The sequence below is a fragment of the Spea bombifrons genome, chromosome 10 (assembly GCF_027358695.1).
Source record: "Spea bombifrons isolate aSpeBom1 chromosome 10, aSpeBom1.2.pri, whole genome shotgun sequence".
In the NCBI taxonomy this organism is placed as follows: Eukaryota; Metazoa; Chordata; class Amphibia; order Anura; family Pelobatidae; genus Spea; species Spea bombifrons.
This window is the reverse complement of record NC_071096.1, coordinates 8165409-8185240: the sequence shown is the minus strand read 5'-3', so window position 1 is coordinate 8185240 and position 19832 is coordinate 8165409. Positions and strand designations below refer to the sequence as shown.

The following is a 19832-nucleotide window of genomic DNA, read 5'->3' as shown; positions in this document are numbered from 1 at the left end:
GTGAATTAATTCTCATGAGTTTACGCAGTGCTGGACTAGAGATTGAAGTTGGCCCTGGAACTGAATTGACATATGTGTGGCAGCCTGCCAGATACACCCAAACCGTATGCTGCTCCTTTGCCCTTTCACAGCCTTACTGTGCATACCCTGCCAGCAGACCAGATCTGACAAGTGGTAGTAAAAGTAATTGTGTGGTGCCATCAGACACTGGTCCATGGGGTTCCCAGATGGCCAATTTGTATTATTGGCCAAATGGCATACTACTTGGGAACCTTGGTCATGTTAAATATTTGGAGTCCATAGATGGGCCATGCACGTGTAAGCCTGGTTTTAGCCACCATTTCCGGCTTTTGCATAGACATGCCTACATGCGTTTTGCTTAAAATTGCCACATAGTCATCAGAGTGACTAGAAGTCATAGTATTGACTTTATTAAGGAAACCTTTTTCAGCAGATGGTAGATGGTAGATACTTGTATTGGTAGACGTCAATACAGTGTTGGAATTAAAACATGCATGAGATAGGCATATGGCTCCTGAATCTAAGACGAGATCAACGGCTGATTAAGGTCTGACTCTCCACATCAGGAAAAATGGGCAGACTAGACGGGCTTAATAGTTCTTATCTGCTGTCAAATTCTATGTTTCTATGTTTTTTATTAGATCTAGATAACACGGAAAAAAGGATATTTAGTCTGGCTATGTTTGTGTATACTTCTGAAAACATGTCCATCACCTACACAGAGGCAACAAAAATTAGACTCGAAGTTTATATAAATAGTGTTTGTATAAATTCCCCTCAGTAGAATGTTTAAATGCAGAAGTGGTTGCCAAGTCTTCATTATATTTGCTAATTTACTGGTTTTCTATCCCCAAAACTAATTATTTAGACATATGTAAAGATATTTACTCTGTCAAAACTGTTTTCATTTTGACACATCTAGCCCAATATTTTTTTTCACATATATTGCATTCTGCATGCTACATACTGTATATATACACAAGTGCACAAAATATGCATCTAAAAGTAAAGGTAAAAAAAGAAATGTATAAAGTATAGGATTTAGGTTATAAGCAAATGATTAACTACAGCTTGATGATCCAGGAGTCAAAAACGAAGTGTTCCCCTTTTTGAGATCACTTAAATGAGGGGATTTTTTTGGCCCTCTTTTGGATCAACAAAAAGTGTTGGGCTTGATGGACTTCTATCCTTTTTTGGCCAAAAGTACTATTACAATGTAATGGAACTGCACAACAAGCAGTTTTTGGATATCCCAGCTTGGCCTTGGGTATCTCCATTACAAGTTCATTAAACCACTTGTTTTCAGGATACACCAGAAGTTTGTGACCCTCGAGAACTGGAGTTGTGCAACCCTAGTGTAGAATCTTATAAACACCCGTGACATTAAACCGTCAGCTAAAAAGTTTTATTAAACAAGCTAAGTGTATGTGAGCATTTTGTAAACTATGGCCAAATAAGTTATCCGAGCTATCAACATCCCCTTATCTTCAACATGTCTTTAATAAAGGGTCCATGGACAAGGATCACTTCTTTTTGATATAATCTGGAATGGACATAACTAAATCTCTTGAGAAAAATATCGGGTCACGAGTTCAGTCGTGCTTTATATGTCATTGCTGAAAGAGATCCATAGTTCATCAACTGGAATATTGCTTTGCAAGAGAATGCTGTATCACAGCACAATAGGAAATCTACTTTCAGAAACACTATAAATGGCAAAATGATTTAGAAGCCTAAAAAAGATGTAGGCGTATTTTAACAAATATTAAAATATTAAATATATTTCAATCCATCTTAGAACACTTTCAGTTGGGAAATAATTTGCTCTGCTGGAAAGAAATATTTTATGTAAAAACTTTGATAAATAAACATAGACAAATACAACCTTTATCAGTTTCGGTATATGCTTACTTTGTGGGAGTCACAATTCTTGGGTTGCTGATGGGGTTCTTTCATTGTTAGCTCACTGTTAGTTGTGCTTACATTTAATGATATACTCCTTTGGTTCTGTAAGAAAAATGTAAAAACAGAAAAACTAAGCAGCTGTCAAAAACAAAGTATAGGATTACACACAGTAAGAGCTGGATTCGCAATAATAAGAGTGTGTCAAAGGTAGCATTGCCCATATATGGTCATATTCTACTTAAAATATGAAGTAACAATATTAACAAGATGACAGAAGTAGAAGGAGCATGGACTATTTAACATATTTATTTTAATTAAAAGGGCTTCTAAACATTTACAGGACTTACATATTGTAAATGGTTTTTAGGACATATTCAAGCTATAGTAATGTGGATAAAGTGAAAAGAAGAAGGGGTATGAAGAATGTAATTAAATTTGTTTACACGGGTGATAGGAAGGTCAGGAATGAGACAAATAGAAGTGCAGCAGAGAGTTTTATAATATATCTAATCAGTAGACTGCTTAAAAATAAGAATTTTAAAAGATTTACATTCACATATATCAGGTGTTTATTCCATTTTATAATTATTGGTTTGCATTATCTAAATGAAAGCAGTGGCCTTCACTTATGTTCAAATATTAATAGGCCAAAATAGGTCAGAAAGTAAAATATTAAACACCAAAGAATATAAACATTTCCAAATCATTTAAGCCATGTGTAAATGAACTGATTACATTACATGGCTACAGAGAAATTCAGAAACCACTTAGAAAAATAGGACATGTGAAATCATACATTTGATTGAAGATCAAGCTCACAAGTTAAGGTCTGGCAGCTCATAATGTTCCAATCAAGGTACACCAAAAAAAATATCCAGTGCTTGATCATTGGTTTCAAATCCCATTGTGAAAATGTATAGATGTAGGATACTAGGAAACCGTAGTAAATACCAACAAACACTATTTGAACGCTTTGGGCAGTAGCATTCTAAGTCTATGAAACAGAAAGCGTAGAAGTACCCGAAGCACCAAAGGAACTATCAACTAGTGGATACATTTACTTATCATTCAAGGCTAGCCATAGCTATAGGCAATATGCTGACTTTGCAAAATAGCAATTTTAATTTTAAATGGGATATGGGAGTTATCCACGAAGATATAGAGTCTTGAAAAGACAGAAAGTTATTATTTTCTTTACACTCTGTATCGTAAATTGATATATACTGTTAAGGAGACACAATAAAATGAATATGTATATCAAAAAAGAGAATTGATATTTTTTGATCAAATCATTTAATCAAGAAACAGTAAACACATTTAAGCTTCTCATTTGAAACTTTAAAAACTTTGCATGGTACAAGTTGGTCATTAAAGATAACATAACAAATGGAAATGGATTTTGTTGTTCAATTTTTCTTTGCGTGGTCAGGCTACCATGCCATTGAAAAAGCATAAATGTGTTACACAAAGTGATTTTTTTTCTTCTTTTGCTCATGATAAACTAACTCTTTTCATTTTCCAAATACATTTCTTTGGACTGTAGGAAGTAAATTGATGCACTTATGTGCAAAACTGCTATAGCTGTTCTAAGAAAAAAATGTGAATATAGATTTTTTTGGCGCAAAAAAAAATGATCTCCATTTATGTATGATTCACTTATAATTATTGTGTCCAGAACATTTCCCTTAAATGTTGAAGGAGGCGATGGTCGTACATTTGAAGCCATTTCTCTTTTATGTCAAATAAAATCTGTAGACAATGCTTGAATGAAAAAGAAATGGATTTTAAATGCAGATCTGTAGAACATTTGATTTGTCAATCACTGATCTAAATGAAGAGGCCAGATCCCCCAAGATCAAGTATGGGCAAAATGACTGCACTTTTGTGATGTCCTCTACCCGAATGGAGGATTGGGGGAGAGGAAGTCACCGCAAGCACCACCATTTTGGTGGAAGTTCCTATCGGGTTACATCCGCAGGGATGCAGAATAAGAGAGCAGATTAAAGATAGAAGAGAAAGGAGAAGGGAGTAGAGGAGGCAGAAGATAAAATATATCATGAAGAAGATTCAAAAGCGAAAGTGGTCAGCAGAGAAAGTAGGGAAACATTTGGAGAGCTTGAGAGAGAGAGAGAGTAAACGAGGATGAGCATGTGAGAGAGTGAGTGTGAATGTGGGCCCCGGGCAACAAATTTTGTTCCTGAATTAAAAATGTTTTAAATTTTCGGCAGAAGCGAATGGGCAGGGATTGAAATTCAATGTCTGAAAACAAATGGGCTAATCTATTCAAAAAACAAATTTAAAAACAGAATCATGCCTAGAAATATAAAAGAAAAATAATTGTTCTGTTGTGATGTTGTGACTGAAAATCAAAACTTCAATGTTTAGTCATTGGTTAGTCAGTCTATCCGCTTAATAAATACACAGCAATCATTGTTTTAAAGTTTGTTTATAATGAAAAGATCACACAGAGAAAATAATTTAAAATTAATTGCAATTGAGTTAGGTGTTGGAAGTGGTTTAAAAGCTTAGGCTTTCTTTTCACCTGGAATTAATGGTTGATCCAAAGCGCTCCTGAAGGCTGTTTGGTAAGAATTATAAAGTGTTTAAGTCATGTTGCTGCAGCTGCAAGGCTAAAGATATTTGCTGCATAAATCAACCGAATGTATATAAGACACCATGTTGCAAGCTCTCTAAAAAAGATGCATGTATCAAGGTCCCCAGGATGGGGATAATTTAGCTGCAACCAGTCTCATGGAAATATTGGTTCCAAATGTGCCTATTTATCAACCTTTTTCCCTACGATATGTTCATGTGCATTATAGACTGATGTAGATCATGTGCCAGAATATTCCATACTGTAACTTTCATACATACATTCATGTGCACATAACATACAAACACAATTCTATTAATTACACAATTATTAATTGAAATTGGGTATGGATTTCATACATGGAACATGGAGCAATCCTAACTATGTATGTTAAGAAGCATGCCCCATGTAAAGTAATATATAGCCTGCACATGTTTTCTTGTATTTGGAGGGTCAATGTGAACTGTTAGTCCCTTTACTATTGTTGCCAAATTTCACATTTCTACTGGAAGGGTTAATGCCACTATTTTTTTTAATTTTCAGCATGTCCTCTACCTTACTGTTTGAGCCCTTCCATTGTGTCAACTCTTTTTAGGATATAATAGTACATACATAAGGTCAACAAACAGTTAAACTAAATATCCATTAATATATATAAAAGTAGTATTGTATTTTTTGTATGAATGGCATTGTATGTAGAATGTTTAGTTAAAAAAATGTATGGATGAATGCAAAATGCACCAAATGTTTTACAGATGAGCCTTTCGTCCACCTTTAGTGATCAAAGCCAGTAATGATCATAGGGAATGATTTAGTCCTGCTTCCTCAAATGGTAGCATTTCCACTAAAAATTGTGAATAAATACTTAATGGCTGCATGACAGATCATGCTGACATGTAATATGAGAAAAGGAATTCAACTGAAACTCATCACCAGTATTCTGGTATCCAAGAAGATTCAAGACTGATTTGCCACAGCTCACAAACTTTATGCTTTCTAGCTTAGGCTGAGCTGAAAGGGGATTAGTTTAAAGCAGCCGCAAAGGCGAACTATAAAAGGATCCACTGAACAAACCACTTTATGTTTCACAATCCTGTGTATAAGATACACAGTATGCAAGCTGTAGGGCTCAATGCATATTATATATATATATATATCCTAACCCCCAAAATATCAACCTTGGGCTGATCCTGGACCTCCAAGCCACCAACTTAGTATTCATTCTATTCCATCCATGAATCAGATATAATACACTCCATTTATGTTTATTCTCTTTAAAGACAATCTAAATGGATACATCATTTTAATGTGTCTATAAATTAGTTTGCCCTTTTTTTACGGCCTTATACTTGTATAAACATCCTTGAAATGTTAATAGTGACGTTAAGATGTCAGCAGCATCCAATATATCTACACGGATGCATCTTGCTGTTTCCTTACTGTTTTCTTTAAAATCTGTACCCACTCAAGACCTATACCAAATAAAATCTGTCGGCCCAATAAAAGCTGTAGCAGAAAACGTGCACCTAGAGGTATGTTATACCTACTAGGAAATATAACGGATTCTGCAAAGAACACTGCTATTTATCTGCCCCGCGTATTGAATGGCACACCAGGTATTAACGCAGAACGGTCAGACACTTTGTAATGTCATAAATCAGTTATATATTCTGCTCATCTTTTTATCTTTCCATTTTTTATTTGTGACAGATTTTCCAAAAAGCACATTTATTGCCATTGCAAAATGCCTTCTGCCTTGGACCACATTATATGTTTTTCAATTTCCTTTTTTGTTTTTCAAATAGTTATAGTCATTTTCTTCAGTAGCAGTAAAACATAGTTTTACACAATCTATTGTTTTCAATCCACTTTTCTATAACCTATTTCCTTGCTCCATTTCCTTTTTTTCTGGTAATTAGCTTTAAAAATAACCCCTGGTCACATACATTATGTGCAAAATTATCTGTAGGCAACAGTTAGAATGATCTAATTTGGATTATAATTACTATACGCGTTATACATTATGCGGCTGCTCGACTGATGACACTTAATATTTGCTAATTCAAGAGTATTTTATTTTTCTAGGAGAAGTTCAACTACAGTTTTACGTGCATACTCGTAGATGGTCCTTCAAGTAGTTTTTTCAAGAGTCCGAGGTCTGAGAGAGGAGACAAAGAGACAAAGTCCTAGAACGTATTGAACACGTGCTTTCAAGTCAATATTGAAACCATTTAGCAGCTGGACCCAAGACAAAACACAGATGCCAGAAGATATCTGGCAAATTTTGGACTCATCAAAAATTGGCAAGACTTCACTGATCGAGCAGATGGTGCTAAACTTTATTTACTGTATTAAAAAAATCGTTTAAAAAAAAAAAAATTAAAACATAAAAAAACAAAGCATGGCCATCCGTCAAGAGCTTCCATTCACATTTGTGAAGTTTGGAAATGTTAATGTTAAAGATGTTAAACTGGTCTCCAACCTTAATTCACAGAATTATTAAATTAATGTATTATGATAGTTCTATTGTTGTGGTCAAATATATACAGAACAGAAAAATGAGTGACTACGACAGAAGCTAATTATGCACATATGTCCATGTGTTGGAATTAATTTTGACTTGAAAACAAATACAAAACACACAACACAAATTTAGTTCACATAACAATTAATAGGTCCAGTTTAGAATGTGGTTTAGTATCCATAGATATGACAATTCTAACTAATTTATTATGTTCTCGACTACTTCAGATGGCGCTGGCAGAAATAAATGATTAATTTGTCACATTTTGTTCAGCTGTTCCATTAGGTCCAGGTAAGAAGACCACCAGGACACCAACAGCTGACATATATTTGATGATATATTTACTAACAATTTACAGGTCATCGGTCAATATATCTGACTGCATTTAAAAGACTAAAAGATACGTGTTTTATATGCATCCCCTCTGATCCCACCATGTTATGATACACATAACACAACATAGGTGCCAACTGTCCTGACATGGTAAGGACTGCCTGACTCCACAAGCTTTTTAGTAAAACACATTTTGAGCATGTTTGTAGTGGGTAAAAGTTAAGTTATTACATGTATTACGAGTGGAGCATATGATGCCATTTTACTGCTTTGGTGTATGACACTACCACATTTTGTCGGGCCATTGTTGGAAACAATAGAAGCAGCAAGAGTTTCATATAGCTTTAAAGGACACAGAATAAGGAGCCTGTGACTTTTAACATATTTTTTTCTCCTAAAAACCATAGATCCCAACTACTAACATAGCCTGTGTTCAATACGTTTACATGCACGCACCCTCTCTCCTATCATGTACTATGCATCACAAGAAATTATTATATTTACAAATCTTAGAAAGCTTTTTTGAAAATTAAATCGTAACATAAAGGTGTTGTATATTATTATTATTTTATCATTATCTTTTATTTATATAGCGCCAACAATTTACGCAGCGCTTATATATAAAGCCTTAAATGTTATATTGTCATTGTTTTAAAGGCTTTGGGTAAAAAAAAAGCGGTAAGATGGCTTTATAACTTTAAAAATACCCTTAAAAAGAAAAATAGTTTTGTTTTTACAATTTCTTATATTATCATATAGTGATTCTATCTTAGTATGATACTATTAACACGATATTAGAAGAATAAAAATGGTTTAGCATAATGTGCTAAAAAAGAACAAAGAAATTATTTTTGTAGTTTTGTTCTAAAAATATTTTTTTTTAGGTAAGGCATGGGTTAAGAAAAGCATGGAATGTGATTTGTTAACAAAAAAGAGAAAAATATGCCTTGAACACACATCATTACCATACGCATTTATGGTAGCTGTACATTATACAGATATTATTTTTATGAATCATTGCTAAATTCTTAATGCTAAAAATGCACAGTGTGATTTGTAAAAAGACAGACCAAACTTCTAAATATTTGAACACATTCACTAGGAAGTTATCATGTGCAGAATATGTCGAAAAAGGAACCAATCTGGAAATACTCAAATGCTCATTAATGTTTGTTGAGCATCAGATTGACATATTAATTTCTTAGGATTTAGCAGAGTAAAAAGTACATTAAATACATTAAAAATTACAACTTCTTAAATGAAAGAATAACGTAGTGATAGCAAAGTGCCCCTTGTAAATTATAATCTCTCCATGCATTAGCCAAGGGGAGAAAATGATAAAGATGTCACCGTATGCATGTGCCCTTTTTCACCTCTCCACATTCAGTAGCATAATCCTGGGCTATGCCTATGCCTATGGCAGTGCTACCAGCAACTTCCTCTCCGCCGCCATCCTTATTGCTGAGCCCCAGGATATGATGTCATATCCTACCGCTCATCTTTTTAGGAACCATGAGTAGAAAGGAACTATGGAGGCTGTGCCCACTTGGCATTGTCCTCCATAGATTTAATGGGCCCTTTGGGGAGATCAGAAGCCTCCTTGAGTGTGCAGCGGCAGTGTGCACAGGGTTTGCCCCCAACCTGGACCTTTTATCCTATGCCTAACCAGCCTACGCTAGAATATGTTACTGTTTACAGCTCGTTCCATTTACATCTTCCATTACATCTTCCAGCCAACTAATTTTTTCAGTGACTGCTTTCCATTATATATTTTTAATTAAAAAAAATCCTTACTTTTTAGTATATTAGGGAATTTATTGTTAAACTGATTATTTCTAAGCCAATAAAAAAGTATTCCACTCCATAGAATTAAAATTACTATTTATCATCCCAGATCACACTGGTTTAAAAAAACTTGATGCATGTATTTTTTCTATAAGACACACACATCTCAGAGCAATTTGGATTTTGTAATTTGTAAGACGCACACAGGGTGGCTGGTAGGAAGCCCACGCTTGAAGACAATTTATCATTTATCTCAGATGAATGTCTCACATGTTCCCAGTTGTCTCCAAGCTTCTATTGTTGCTAAGAAACGCTTTGTGGAATTACTTCCTTCGAATAAATCATAATTAGTGGTGTGTTTTCTTCTGTTATGTTTGTTTGTACTTTTTTAAAATAACATTGAGCTATAATGAAGAAAAACAAACTTTTAGAATAAAACATTTGTTTAAGGATTTCAGAAACAATACACCTGCAAACATTCCACCCCAAATACACTACAGCAAGGTCTCCATATATCAGATTTTAAAATTTGCACTGTTAAATGTAGTCTTCATTGATTTTACTGCCTCCTTAAATTTATTATTTCCCAACAATTCCTCCAAGTGTTGTTCAATGTTGACCCTTGCCCACTTCTTGGCTTGAGGGACCATTGGGTCAACTACATGCGCAGACAATGAAGGCTTTGTACTCTCAAAGCATGGAACGTTCATGTAACGAAAAGATTGGCATGTATATTCTTCTTTTTTTGGTAATTTTGGTAATTTTGGTCTAAAGTCCTAAACCTGGCTTCAGTTATACTTGCTCCAAATGAAGCACTTTGATTTTTGAAAGGGCTTTGTGATGGCATTTTTAAGGCTTGGTAACATGGGTTCACAACTAGCAATCTGGCCCCTCTTTTCCAGGATCTCAGAAGGTTTGCTAGATATCAGTATATCACAGTGGTCTACAGCTCTTTAAAGTCACAATAATGTGCATAAAAACTACAGGAATTGTGTTTGTGTAATACAGAAAAGCATTTACAAAAAGAGTACACAAAATATACATAACTTAATTTACAAAGAGCCAAACACTGATCACAAAATCACATCAAAGGCCATGGTGAACCCTATCCTTTAGCCAATAAACTATCCACACCTCTACAACAAAAGCACCCCTCATTGGCTATTGAGAATGTTTGGGGAATGTTAGCCTGTCTTAGCTGATTGGGACACTAACACCTAATAGATTTATTTGAGAAAACATTTTTTTTTCTATTAATAACTAGCCTTTTAAAATATTTTAATATAAAATAAGTTAAAAATAACTACCTCAGAGGTTTTTAGGGAATTCGCTACAACAATCGATGCTGAAGAAAAGGATACTGAAATGTTACATTTTTATATGAAAATGTATTTTTAAGCTTTACCAGTGATACTTTGAAGTAGAAATATTTATGGGCAAAGCTCCAATTTATGTCCCCCCACACCATTGCTTATCAAAAGGGACGGTATCCAGGAGGATTACTCCGCTGAGACCACCATCATTATGTAAAAAAATACAGACTCAGAAATAAATTAATAACCCGTAGTGTAAAATGTGTTTGCGAGCCCCAAGGAAAAGAACAAGCAGATAGTCAGTTCATACAAAGTACCCGGTCATAAATAATCCAAATTCCAACCTACAAATATAGCTAGAAATAGCTTTGTGAAAAGATTTCCATAATGTAACTTATGAGCAGGTTAGGAAGCACAGAAGCTTCTAGTACCTGCTAGGATTTACTAAAAATGCAGTACCCAAGGTACATTACTTTAATAAAATACTGTAGCTGAAAGTGGACTTTATAAAATGCTCATTTGTCTGGAGATTCGGTAATGCAGTATCTCACAAAAGTGAGTACACCCCTCACATTTTTGTAAATATTTTATATTTTTCATGTGACAACACTGAAGACATGACACTCTGCTACAATGTAAAGTAGTGGGTGTACAGCCTGTGTAACAGTGTAAATTTGCTGTTCCCTCACACAGCCATTAATGTCTAAACTTTGGCAACAAAAGTGAGTACACCCCTTAGTGGGAATGTCCAAATTGGGCCCAAAGTGTCCATATTTTGTATGACCACCATGCACTTAGAGGTGTACTCATTTTTGTTGCCAAGGTTTAGACATTAATGGCCGTGTGATGAGTTATTTTGAGGGGACAGCACATTTACACTGTTCCACAGGCTGTACATTCACTACTTTACATTGTAGCAGAGTAATATGTCATCCACTGGTCGAGTTTTTATTAATAAGCAATAACAGAGGTGGGCAAAGATCTTCAAAATGGTGGAAAATTAATTTTTTCTCCCCATGGGAACTACAAGAAAAGGGTTTCATGGCCAACTACATAATGTGCATGATAACGTTTACATCGAGTGATCTATTGTGTCATAATGTATGACATAATAACCTCTCAGGACATCAGCTAGTAGATAGTGTAAGTTTCTGCACCTCTTCCCCGTGTATTTGTTTCTTAGTGATATGAATATAGCTTTTAGGAACACAATTTCCCCAAAGTAATTGAATGGGGAGTACGTTATATTAGCATGTCTTAAATAAAGATTGTTTAGTCAGAGTATCTAAACAATTAAAAAAAACTACTTTGGTGAAAACCCCCTTTAATTAAAGTGTGCTACATTTGTATCAGAATGTACAATTGATGTATTTATAGTTCAATTGAGCCTTGTTACTGTTCATCCTGGAAAACTATTAAGAGTTGACCACATTAAGACGAGAGCATGATTCTAACACAGTAAAAAATGTTTCACAATTTAGCCCTTTCAATGCTAATATTTATTTAATTAAAAAGATAAATTAAATCCAGGCTACTCCTCCACTACATACACTATACTAATCTGTATAATACTTTAATTACACAAAATTTGTTAAATTATACATTTCTTTTCTGACAAATTGAACTTTTTTTTAATCAGCAAAGATCTTCCAATACTTTTATCTGCTTAGACCTGCAGTCATTCTCAACTGAAAACACAGCTCACTATGCCGTGATTCTGAGTCATACTCACTAAATATCTTTCAGTGGTTAGTAGTCATTGTTCAGATTTTTGAGCAAATAAGCTTTATTTCTGATCAAAAGTCTTGCTTTCTTATTTTTCATCATTTTTAGTGGCTGGAAAGCTTTCACTTTTTAAAAATATTTTCGTGAAAGCTCTAATGCATCTGATCCATGCTTAACCACAAAACAATTATACAGAGGCAACAGCGACAGTAAGAATTAGACCATTTTTTTTTTACTATTTTAGAGAATCTTTGTGGAGACTTACAAGTTAAAAATATAGATTTGTAAAAAAAATATGAATGCACCTCTGTTGTTTGAAATGGCACTCTCGAAGCTAAAGATATTGTCCGCTCTCTGGGTTTTGATGGAATTATATTCTTGGTGGGAGGCTGATTGTGCAGGACAGAAGATAAGCAGACCTGTACTGTCTCCTTCAAAGCTTTCAGTTGTGACTCCTGTGAAAATATAAGAAGGCATACACTTAAGGGTAGGTTATTGACAACAGTGAGCAACTCAAGTTTTAATAAACTCTCCAGCTTTCTGAATTTCTCCCTACCTTCTCCACTGACCACTTCTGCTTCTGTGTCTTGCAGATCCGCTTATTCTCTAGCATCATCTTCTTGTTCTTCTCTCTTCTGTCTTCCATCTTCTTTCTTTGTCCGCATCGACGCGGACATGACCTCCTGGTGAACTTCTACAAAATGGCGACGTCTGATGACATCCTCCAATCAGGGAGAGGATGCCACTGCAAGCTCCACCAGTTTTGCAGAAGTTCACTGGGAGGTCATGCCAAAGAAAATGTGGACGAAGAAAGGAGATGAAAGAGAGAGAGAGGAGATCCTAGAGAAGTAGCGGAGCTGTCGGACAAGAAAGCGGAAGGGGGGGTCTTGCTATATTCATTCAGTCATAAGAATTTATAACATATTTGAAAATATTTACATACATATATTTTAGACTGGGTGCAAACTGGAAAAGACATAAGTTAGTATATTAAAACTCAGGCGACTACAAACTACACCATCTCCAGTCCCAGGCTGACCATTAAGCACACTAGGAAGATACCTGGGGGGCCCAGAGCTCATAATTGACTGTTTAGGCATCTGTGGGTCATGCGAAATAGGATTATGTGACCCCATGCTACTAGAGAGGCACTAATGCCTCCACCTGCAGTGCAGTGACTCACCTGAAAGCTAAACAGGTATATTTTATTGGATATGTATAGTAACATTTATAAAAAAAAAATTTATGTAGTAATGAAAATATTTGAACACAAAACTCTCTTACATTATCAAGGGAAGCCTTTTCCATCTCATCTTTTGCCACAGTCAGTTTTTGCTCCAGATCAGTTAGTATTTGTGCCTGTAAAACAAAATTGTACAAAGTTGGAGTCAAGTAACTGGCAGCAAGAGGAATACCTAGAGCACGTGAAGATTAATATTTTATATATAAGTAAAAATATAAAAAGTCTTTTTTGATCCAAAAACAGAACACAGGACACCAAAAAGGACAAGGAGGACAACAGCACCCAATGAGTTTCTAGTGGCTAGTGGCTCTTCATCATAATGTTTTCTCCTTAACTTTAGGAGAACTTGCAGTAAGGAGTTACACTATGAAGTTAGGCTACAGAGAAGGTATACCATTATTACATTTTTTTATATATTTGTAGCAATTGACAGCCTTTCTGTCTTTTTCAAGTAACTGGCAGCCAAATGTGGCCAACTGTTTTGCAGACTGAATTATTATTTTATCTCACAAGCCGGTTGTTCTGAAGAAGACTGCTTAAGTTCTAACTCTGAGTTTATTAGTTTATTAGTAATTTATTAGTCCCTAAAATATTCTGTAAAGTAAACAACTATCATTCAAAGCCTTTGAGGCCTCATTGAAATTAAAACTTGTACAAATCTGAACATACTTGTGCAAATGGACCTTTCGGTTAATGTTTGCAAGGTTTAACCCTATGATACACAATCTAGATGATGCTGTAACCGTTGGTGTTGCTACACAGTAACGCAGAATTGTAATAAAAGTGACAATGTAACCCATAAACACATATGCCCATTTATAATGTACTATTTCATTAACAAATGATGAACTTACAGATGGCGACTTAAAATCATGACTATTTTTTTTCCTCTAGTAAAGTCTCTAAAAAGGATTTCTGCTCCCATAAGTAAACATTTAAAGCTTCATGTTTGAAAAACAAAGCACTTACCATCTTCTATAGGGAATACACCTGCCTTGTGTTAATATATTAATTGGGTTTCAGTGTCTTGTATGCTTGAATGTAGCATATGTTTATCCCTCATGGGTGAATTCTACTGTAGCACACCACAGAAATGATTTTGATATGGAGAGCACAAGAATATATATATATGATGTTATATGATGGAGTGCCTATAAATTGCATATGTTTGACATGCTTTAGTGAAATAGCTCAGTATAACAATATATATATTTAAGCACTACATTACATTTATTTATATAGCACCAGCAAGCTCTGTAGTGCTGTTACGATAGGGGGCAGTGAACGTAAATAAGGCAATTTAAATATTGTTAACCCCTTAATGACAAAGCCCATACATGTACAGGCTCAAAATACATTGTAATCAATGGGGTTAGGGACCGCCCATTGTCCTTAAGGGGTTAATAGATGTTAAACATACTGGTATAAGGAGAAGAGGGCCCTGCTCCTGTAAGTTTAGAATCTATTTGGAAGTTAAGGAAGAAGAGAGGCCATAAGAGGTGAGCTGATTGTAGTGAGGGTGATATGGAAAACTATCTTGTTCTTGTAAGTGGACATAGCAAATGTTTTTTTTGGCATGCTGGTTGAGGTCATTAGGAAGGAAGGTTGGATGCTTCTCAAAATAGGTGGGTTTTTACTGAGCACTTGAAATTGGAATAAGAGGGAGAAAGTCTGATGGAACATGGTAGTGAATTCCAAAAAAGTGCACATATGAAATTGGGAATGCGGGAGTGGGAAGAGGTGATGATGGTAGAAGAGAGACGCAAGTATTGGAGAAATGAAGAGGATGGTTGGGAGTGTCCTTGCATACAAGGGTAGAGATGTAGGGAGGTGGAGAGCTGATGAGGGCGCTATAGGTCAGTGCCAGAATTTAATTCTGAAGTCTATAGGGAGCCAATGGAGCAATTAGCACAGTGGGGCAGAAGATGAAGGGAAAGGAAAATTAGACTGGCAGCTCATGCAAAAGCTTTCATGAAATAAAACAAAATTCTTTTCGGAAACCGATACATTGATTTCAGTCAAGTGCACGGAATAAACACAAACATAGAAAAACTTGACACGTCTTATGAAATTAGAGGCTGTTAGGAAAGAATTGGCTTAATAAGTACTTTGTAGTCAAATTGCAATGTGAAAAGCCCATCTGTTAGTACTCTAAGCATTGTGACTATATTTTAAGGATTTGGTAACCAAAGTGCCATGAAATATTTAAAGCAGAGGTTCTTGGTTCTTGAGCAAGTTGGAATGGTCTTGCTATTGGGGTGCAGTTTAGCAGAAATAAGTAAAAAACATATCTTTACTTAAGAGTTGATTACTTCTTTCTAGTTGATGCTTCCATCTAGGTGTCATGTGTGCTGACATAATGATATAACACATGAAAGTGGTACCAAAATTATCTGTTAATAAGATCTGTTTTGGAAGCATGGGATGGGAAAGAAACACAAAATATAAATGTAAAAGACTGTAAAAGTTATTTAACTCTATGTATTAAAGGTGCTTTGCTGTTTTGTTTGAGGAGTGCAGCTGATATGAAGCATTATATGGCTGTGTCAGCCAGGATCTACGTACCGCATTATTCATCATTTATTTTTCTCTGCTCCAACATTGCTTTACATTATTGTGCTGTAAGTTTACATATTCACAGCCTTGTGAATAGGATCCAGAACCCTCTGGCATATTTTTCTATTATCTTGATGCCTGCATTTGGATAATACACTGGAATCAGAGGCAATAACTTTTATGTATTCTATGATGACTTTTTCTTCATTTGATATTTATTATTTATATTAGTATTGTGTATTTATTGTGATTTTGAAGACTGCACTCTTATTTGTTTAGTTTATTTATATTGATTATCTTTTAAATAATATATGTGTATATATAGTACATTTATGGCACCCCTCTACTGTCTATCATTGTAAAATGTGTCTCAATGTTTTGGTAGAGAGTCAAATTCTAATGATGATGTCTAAAAGTTTGGTTCCTTTTGACCATAAGGGGTAACTCTAGCATAATCAGAACCCTACAGTACATTCGCTTATAATAAACACAAGAAGAGTTTAGTTAAGGCTAGAAAAGTTTGAAAGTCACCATATCGATATTACAACCAACTGGACATTTCTTCTGGGCGGATTATTCTTTTGGATTCTAAAATGATCAGACTGCTTTTCCAACTTTGCACTAGAATCACGCCCAAGTTTACACTTTTCTCCTGAAAATGATTTTTACGGCTCATGGTGGCAATATTTTCTTGTACTTTTTTTCCTGGTGAGATAGCAGCTATTTCAGTAATACTGGCGCATATTGTGATTAATGACCCTTTACTTAAGCTGTTCCGAGTGTTCCGAGAGTTTAACCATGGCAATGGATGCAGATGAAATATTTTCTTACTACATTGTTGTCTTCTTTTATATCATATCAAACGAGATGTCATTTTAAAGAGCCTGCAAAGTTTCTATTGGCTGTTCAGGCAATTGTGTTGATGCATAATACGTTTTTACATTTCTATATACTATAAAATATATATACTTTATATACTATAAAAATCTGAAAATACAATTTTGATTTTGTTTATATATTTGTGCAATTATGAAAAATCAATAAAATGTCTGAACAACGTGTCCACGTTAGTTCTATTATTGGGTAGGTAATAAACATTAGCTATATTTTTTTATTTGGAGTATCAACCAAGGTATTAAAAACATAGATTTTAATATGTAATATAAAAAATCTAACACATTCAAAACTATTTTGATGCATAGAGATAATTTAAGAAGAAAAGAAGATACATGTATGCAATACAGGGAATTAAAAATGAGTTAAAGGTGAAAGAGCCTGAAAGGAAAGAAGACTTTAGCTCTGTTTATGCTAATTGGGCCCACAGTAGTTTGGGGCACTACTAAGACTCTGATCCAATTACCAGAACTGTTATATTATAAGCAGTAATATTAAGTAAAATTAATAGTTGCCTAATCATGAACTCATGGTCTGGCCTCCCCAGATGACATGTTCTCAACTCTCAGAAAAAAAGGGGCAAAAACAAGTTTATACTATATTATAACACTTTAGTGGAACTGCAAGAAACAAAATTACAAAAGCAAAAATATAAAAAGCATCAAAAACGGTCAAAGCACCCAGTGACAACACAGGACTTCATACAGAAATTATACCGAAGATGTAAGGGTTTCCAGAACCAGTCCTTTCAATGTTCTCCACCATAACCAGATACACACTCGCTTTTACACTATACACCGACACACACACACTGACTCGCTCATCTTGTAACCTTATCTTTAGAGACATCACACAAACTACGTCCATGGTCATGTAACACTGCCGTCGTTACAAGTGTGACTGTGTGTGGTATACCAGCTGCACCAACCTTAGAGCACGCCTGCCTCTTGTCAAGCGTACTGGATTTGTTTTACACATAAAGGCAAAAACACACAGAAAGATAGAGAGAGAGAGGAGAGAGAGAGAGTAAGCTGCACGTACCCCATGGTAAATAAATAAATAATAAAATAAAAATGCACTGTCTACTAAGATTATTCTTAATTTACAAAGCAATAAAAGTGTACGTTGTGTTAGCTCATCACAACAGTCAGCTCCCTAGTACATTTTTTTTAATAAGCATTACTGACAGAGAGCATGTGTGTAGTTTTAATAACAGCAAACCAAGTGGCACAGCTCTTTTTTTTGTTACATTACCTCTGGGGCAAATGAAGGACAATAGAACAAGGATATTGGACCAGATGGTTATCATTTTTAATCTAAAATTGTAATGAAGCATTGTGAAATGTATGCAAATGGATTTCTTTGTAGCTATTCTGGCTTATCATTTATAAAGGATGCCATGCTTAAGGGTCTACAGTGAATGTTTTATTAGTTTTCCAAATAATATTTCTTTTTTATCTGTAAAAAAAAGAAAGAAAAGAACATTTTGCATTGTCTTGAAACAACAAAAAGTTATTCCAGTTCCAAATTCCAACATACAAGTTGCTCGTTCTGTTGAATTATGTTCAAACTGTTGTTTGACTCTTGTAAGTCCTGGGACATGATATAATGCAAAGTCATTATACATTTTACAAGAACTCATGAGCAGGATTTTGCTTCAAACATCCTAAGACATGGTTTCCAAAAAAAAAGTTTGGCCTTTTCCAGTTTTTTTCCTACAAGTTAGCAGAACAATGAAACCAATGGAGTTGAGCGAGGCATAGGTAATCCTCACCAGCATAGGTTAATAACTTGTCATTGATAATCTACTTTGTTGCGCAACATCTTTGAGTATTCCAATTGCCCAACTATATAAACACATGCATTGATATTGAGTGCACATGATCAAGAATTTTTTGGGGAAATTTTTTAAAAAAATATTAAAAAGTAGAAGAATTGGAAGAATCAGCTTAAATTATAGGTTGAGTATAAGTAGTTAAAGGAATTAATTTTATTTACATGGGTCCACATTGTAGAAGACTAGATAAACAACTTCTTTTGCCTTCAGAGTTGTTACTCTGATACAATGGGAGAGTTATTACCAGCCAATCAGAGACCTGCATTTTAAAAGCTCAATTGTTTAACGCCATTGATTTCATCATCACAAAGTCTAGTGTTCTAGAGAAGCGCTAATCTCTGAAACTGAAAAATTCAGGACATTCTATAAATCCACAACTTGGGCTCAGTCCTACCTGTTACTTGTTGAAGATTCATTTATTTTTGTACCGCATGCTGAATAATGGAGTATTTGGTTTACTATCCAATGAACATTCATCTGGTTTAACAGCTCTGTAGGATGAACTTAATGTATGCAATGGAAAGCTTTACAATAAAAAGATCCACATCAAGACCACCGTGTTTTAGAAAGTAGATGGTATATAAAGTATAAGTACCTTAATGACATCATCATGACTATTACACTATAAAAATCCAAGTGCTTATTGGGTAATGAGTAATAATTATGATAATCCTATTATATCCGATATTCATTATTTGTCTGGGCTATGGATTGATCTTATTCATAATTCATACATTACAAACCGAGGATACTAATAACACTGAAATGTTATAGAGACGTGCATATAAAGAAAGACTGGTATTCTTATTTGTGTGTGATAGTTGAAAAAACTTTATCTTTTAGTTCCAAGGCAACTTTATATATCATCATACCAACTGATAAATTCCTACACATTGAAAAGAAAAACCATGCACAAGTTTTGGCAGTAAAAAGAAAATTATAAGCATTTTTTGTGTTAATTGTAGATGTTAAAATGTTCTACAGTAGAGATGAAGCTATTCAGTGATTTGCAACAAAGATCAGCATTACAGGGTATCAGATAACAAAAGGAGTCTCTTTAGTTATATAACAAACCATAATTTTATTTTGGTTACAGTCCCAAA

General features: G+C 34.7%; 1 protein-coding gene across 1 annotated transcript in view; it reads right to left on the bottom strand.

Moving 5' to 3' along the window:
• The window catches only part of LUZP2 (leucine zipper protein 2), a 147249-nt gene that overhangs the window by 12091 nt on the left and 115326 nt on the right, over positions 1-19832 (bottom strand). Inside the window, exons 8-10 of the mRNA XM_053449640.1 lie at positions 13484-13558; positions 12505-12654; positions 1933-2028 (exon numbers count right to left, since the gene is read on the bottom strand). Of these exons, the coding sequence (XP_053305615.1) occupies positions 1933-2028; positions 12505-12654; positions 13484-13558 (321 nt within the window). The remainder of the gene's footprint in view (positions 1-1932; positions 2029-12504; positions 12655-13483; positions 13559-19832) is intronic.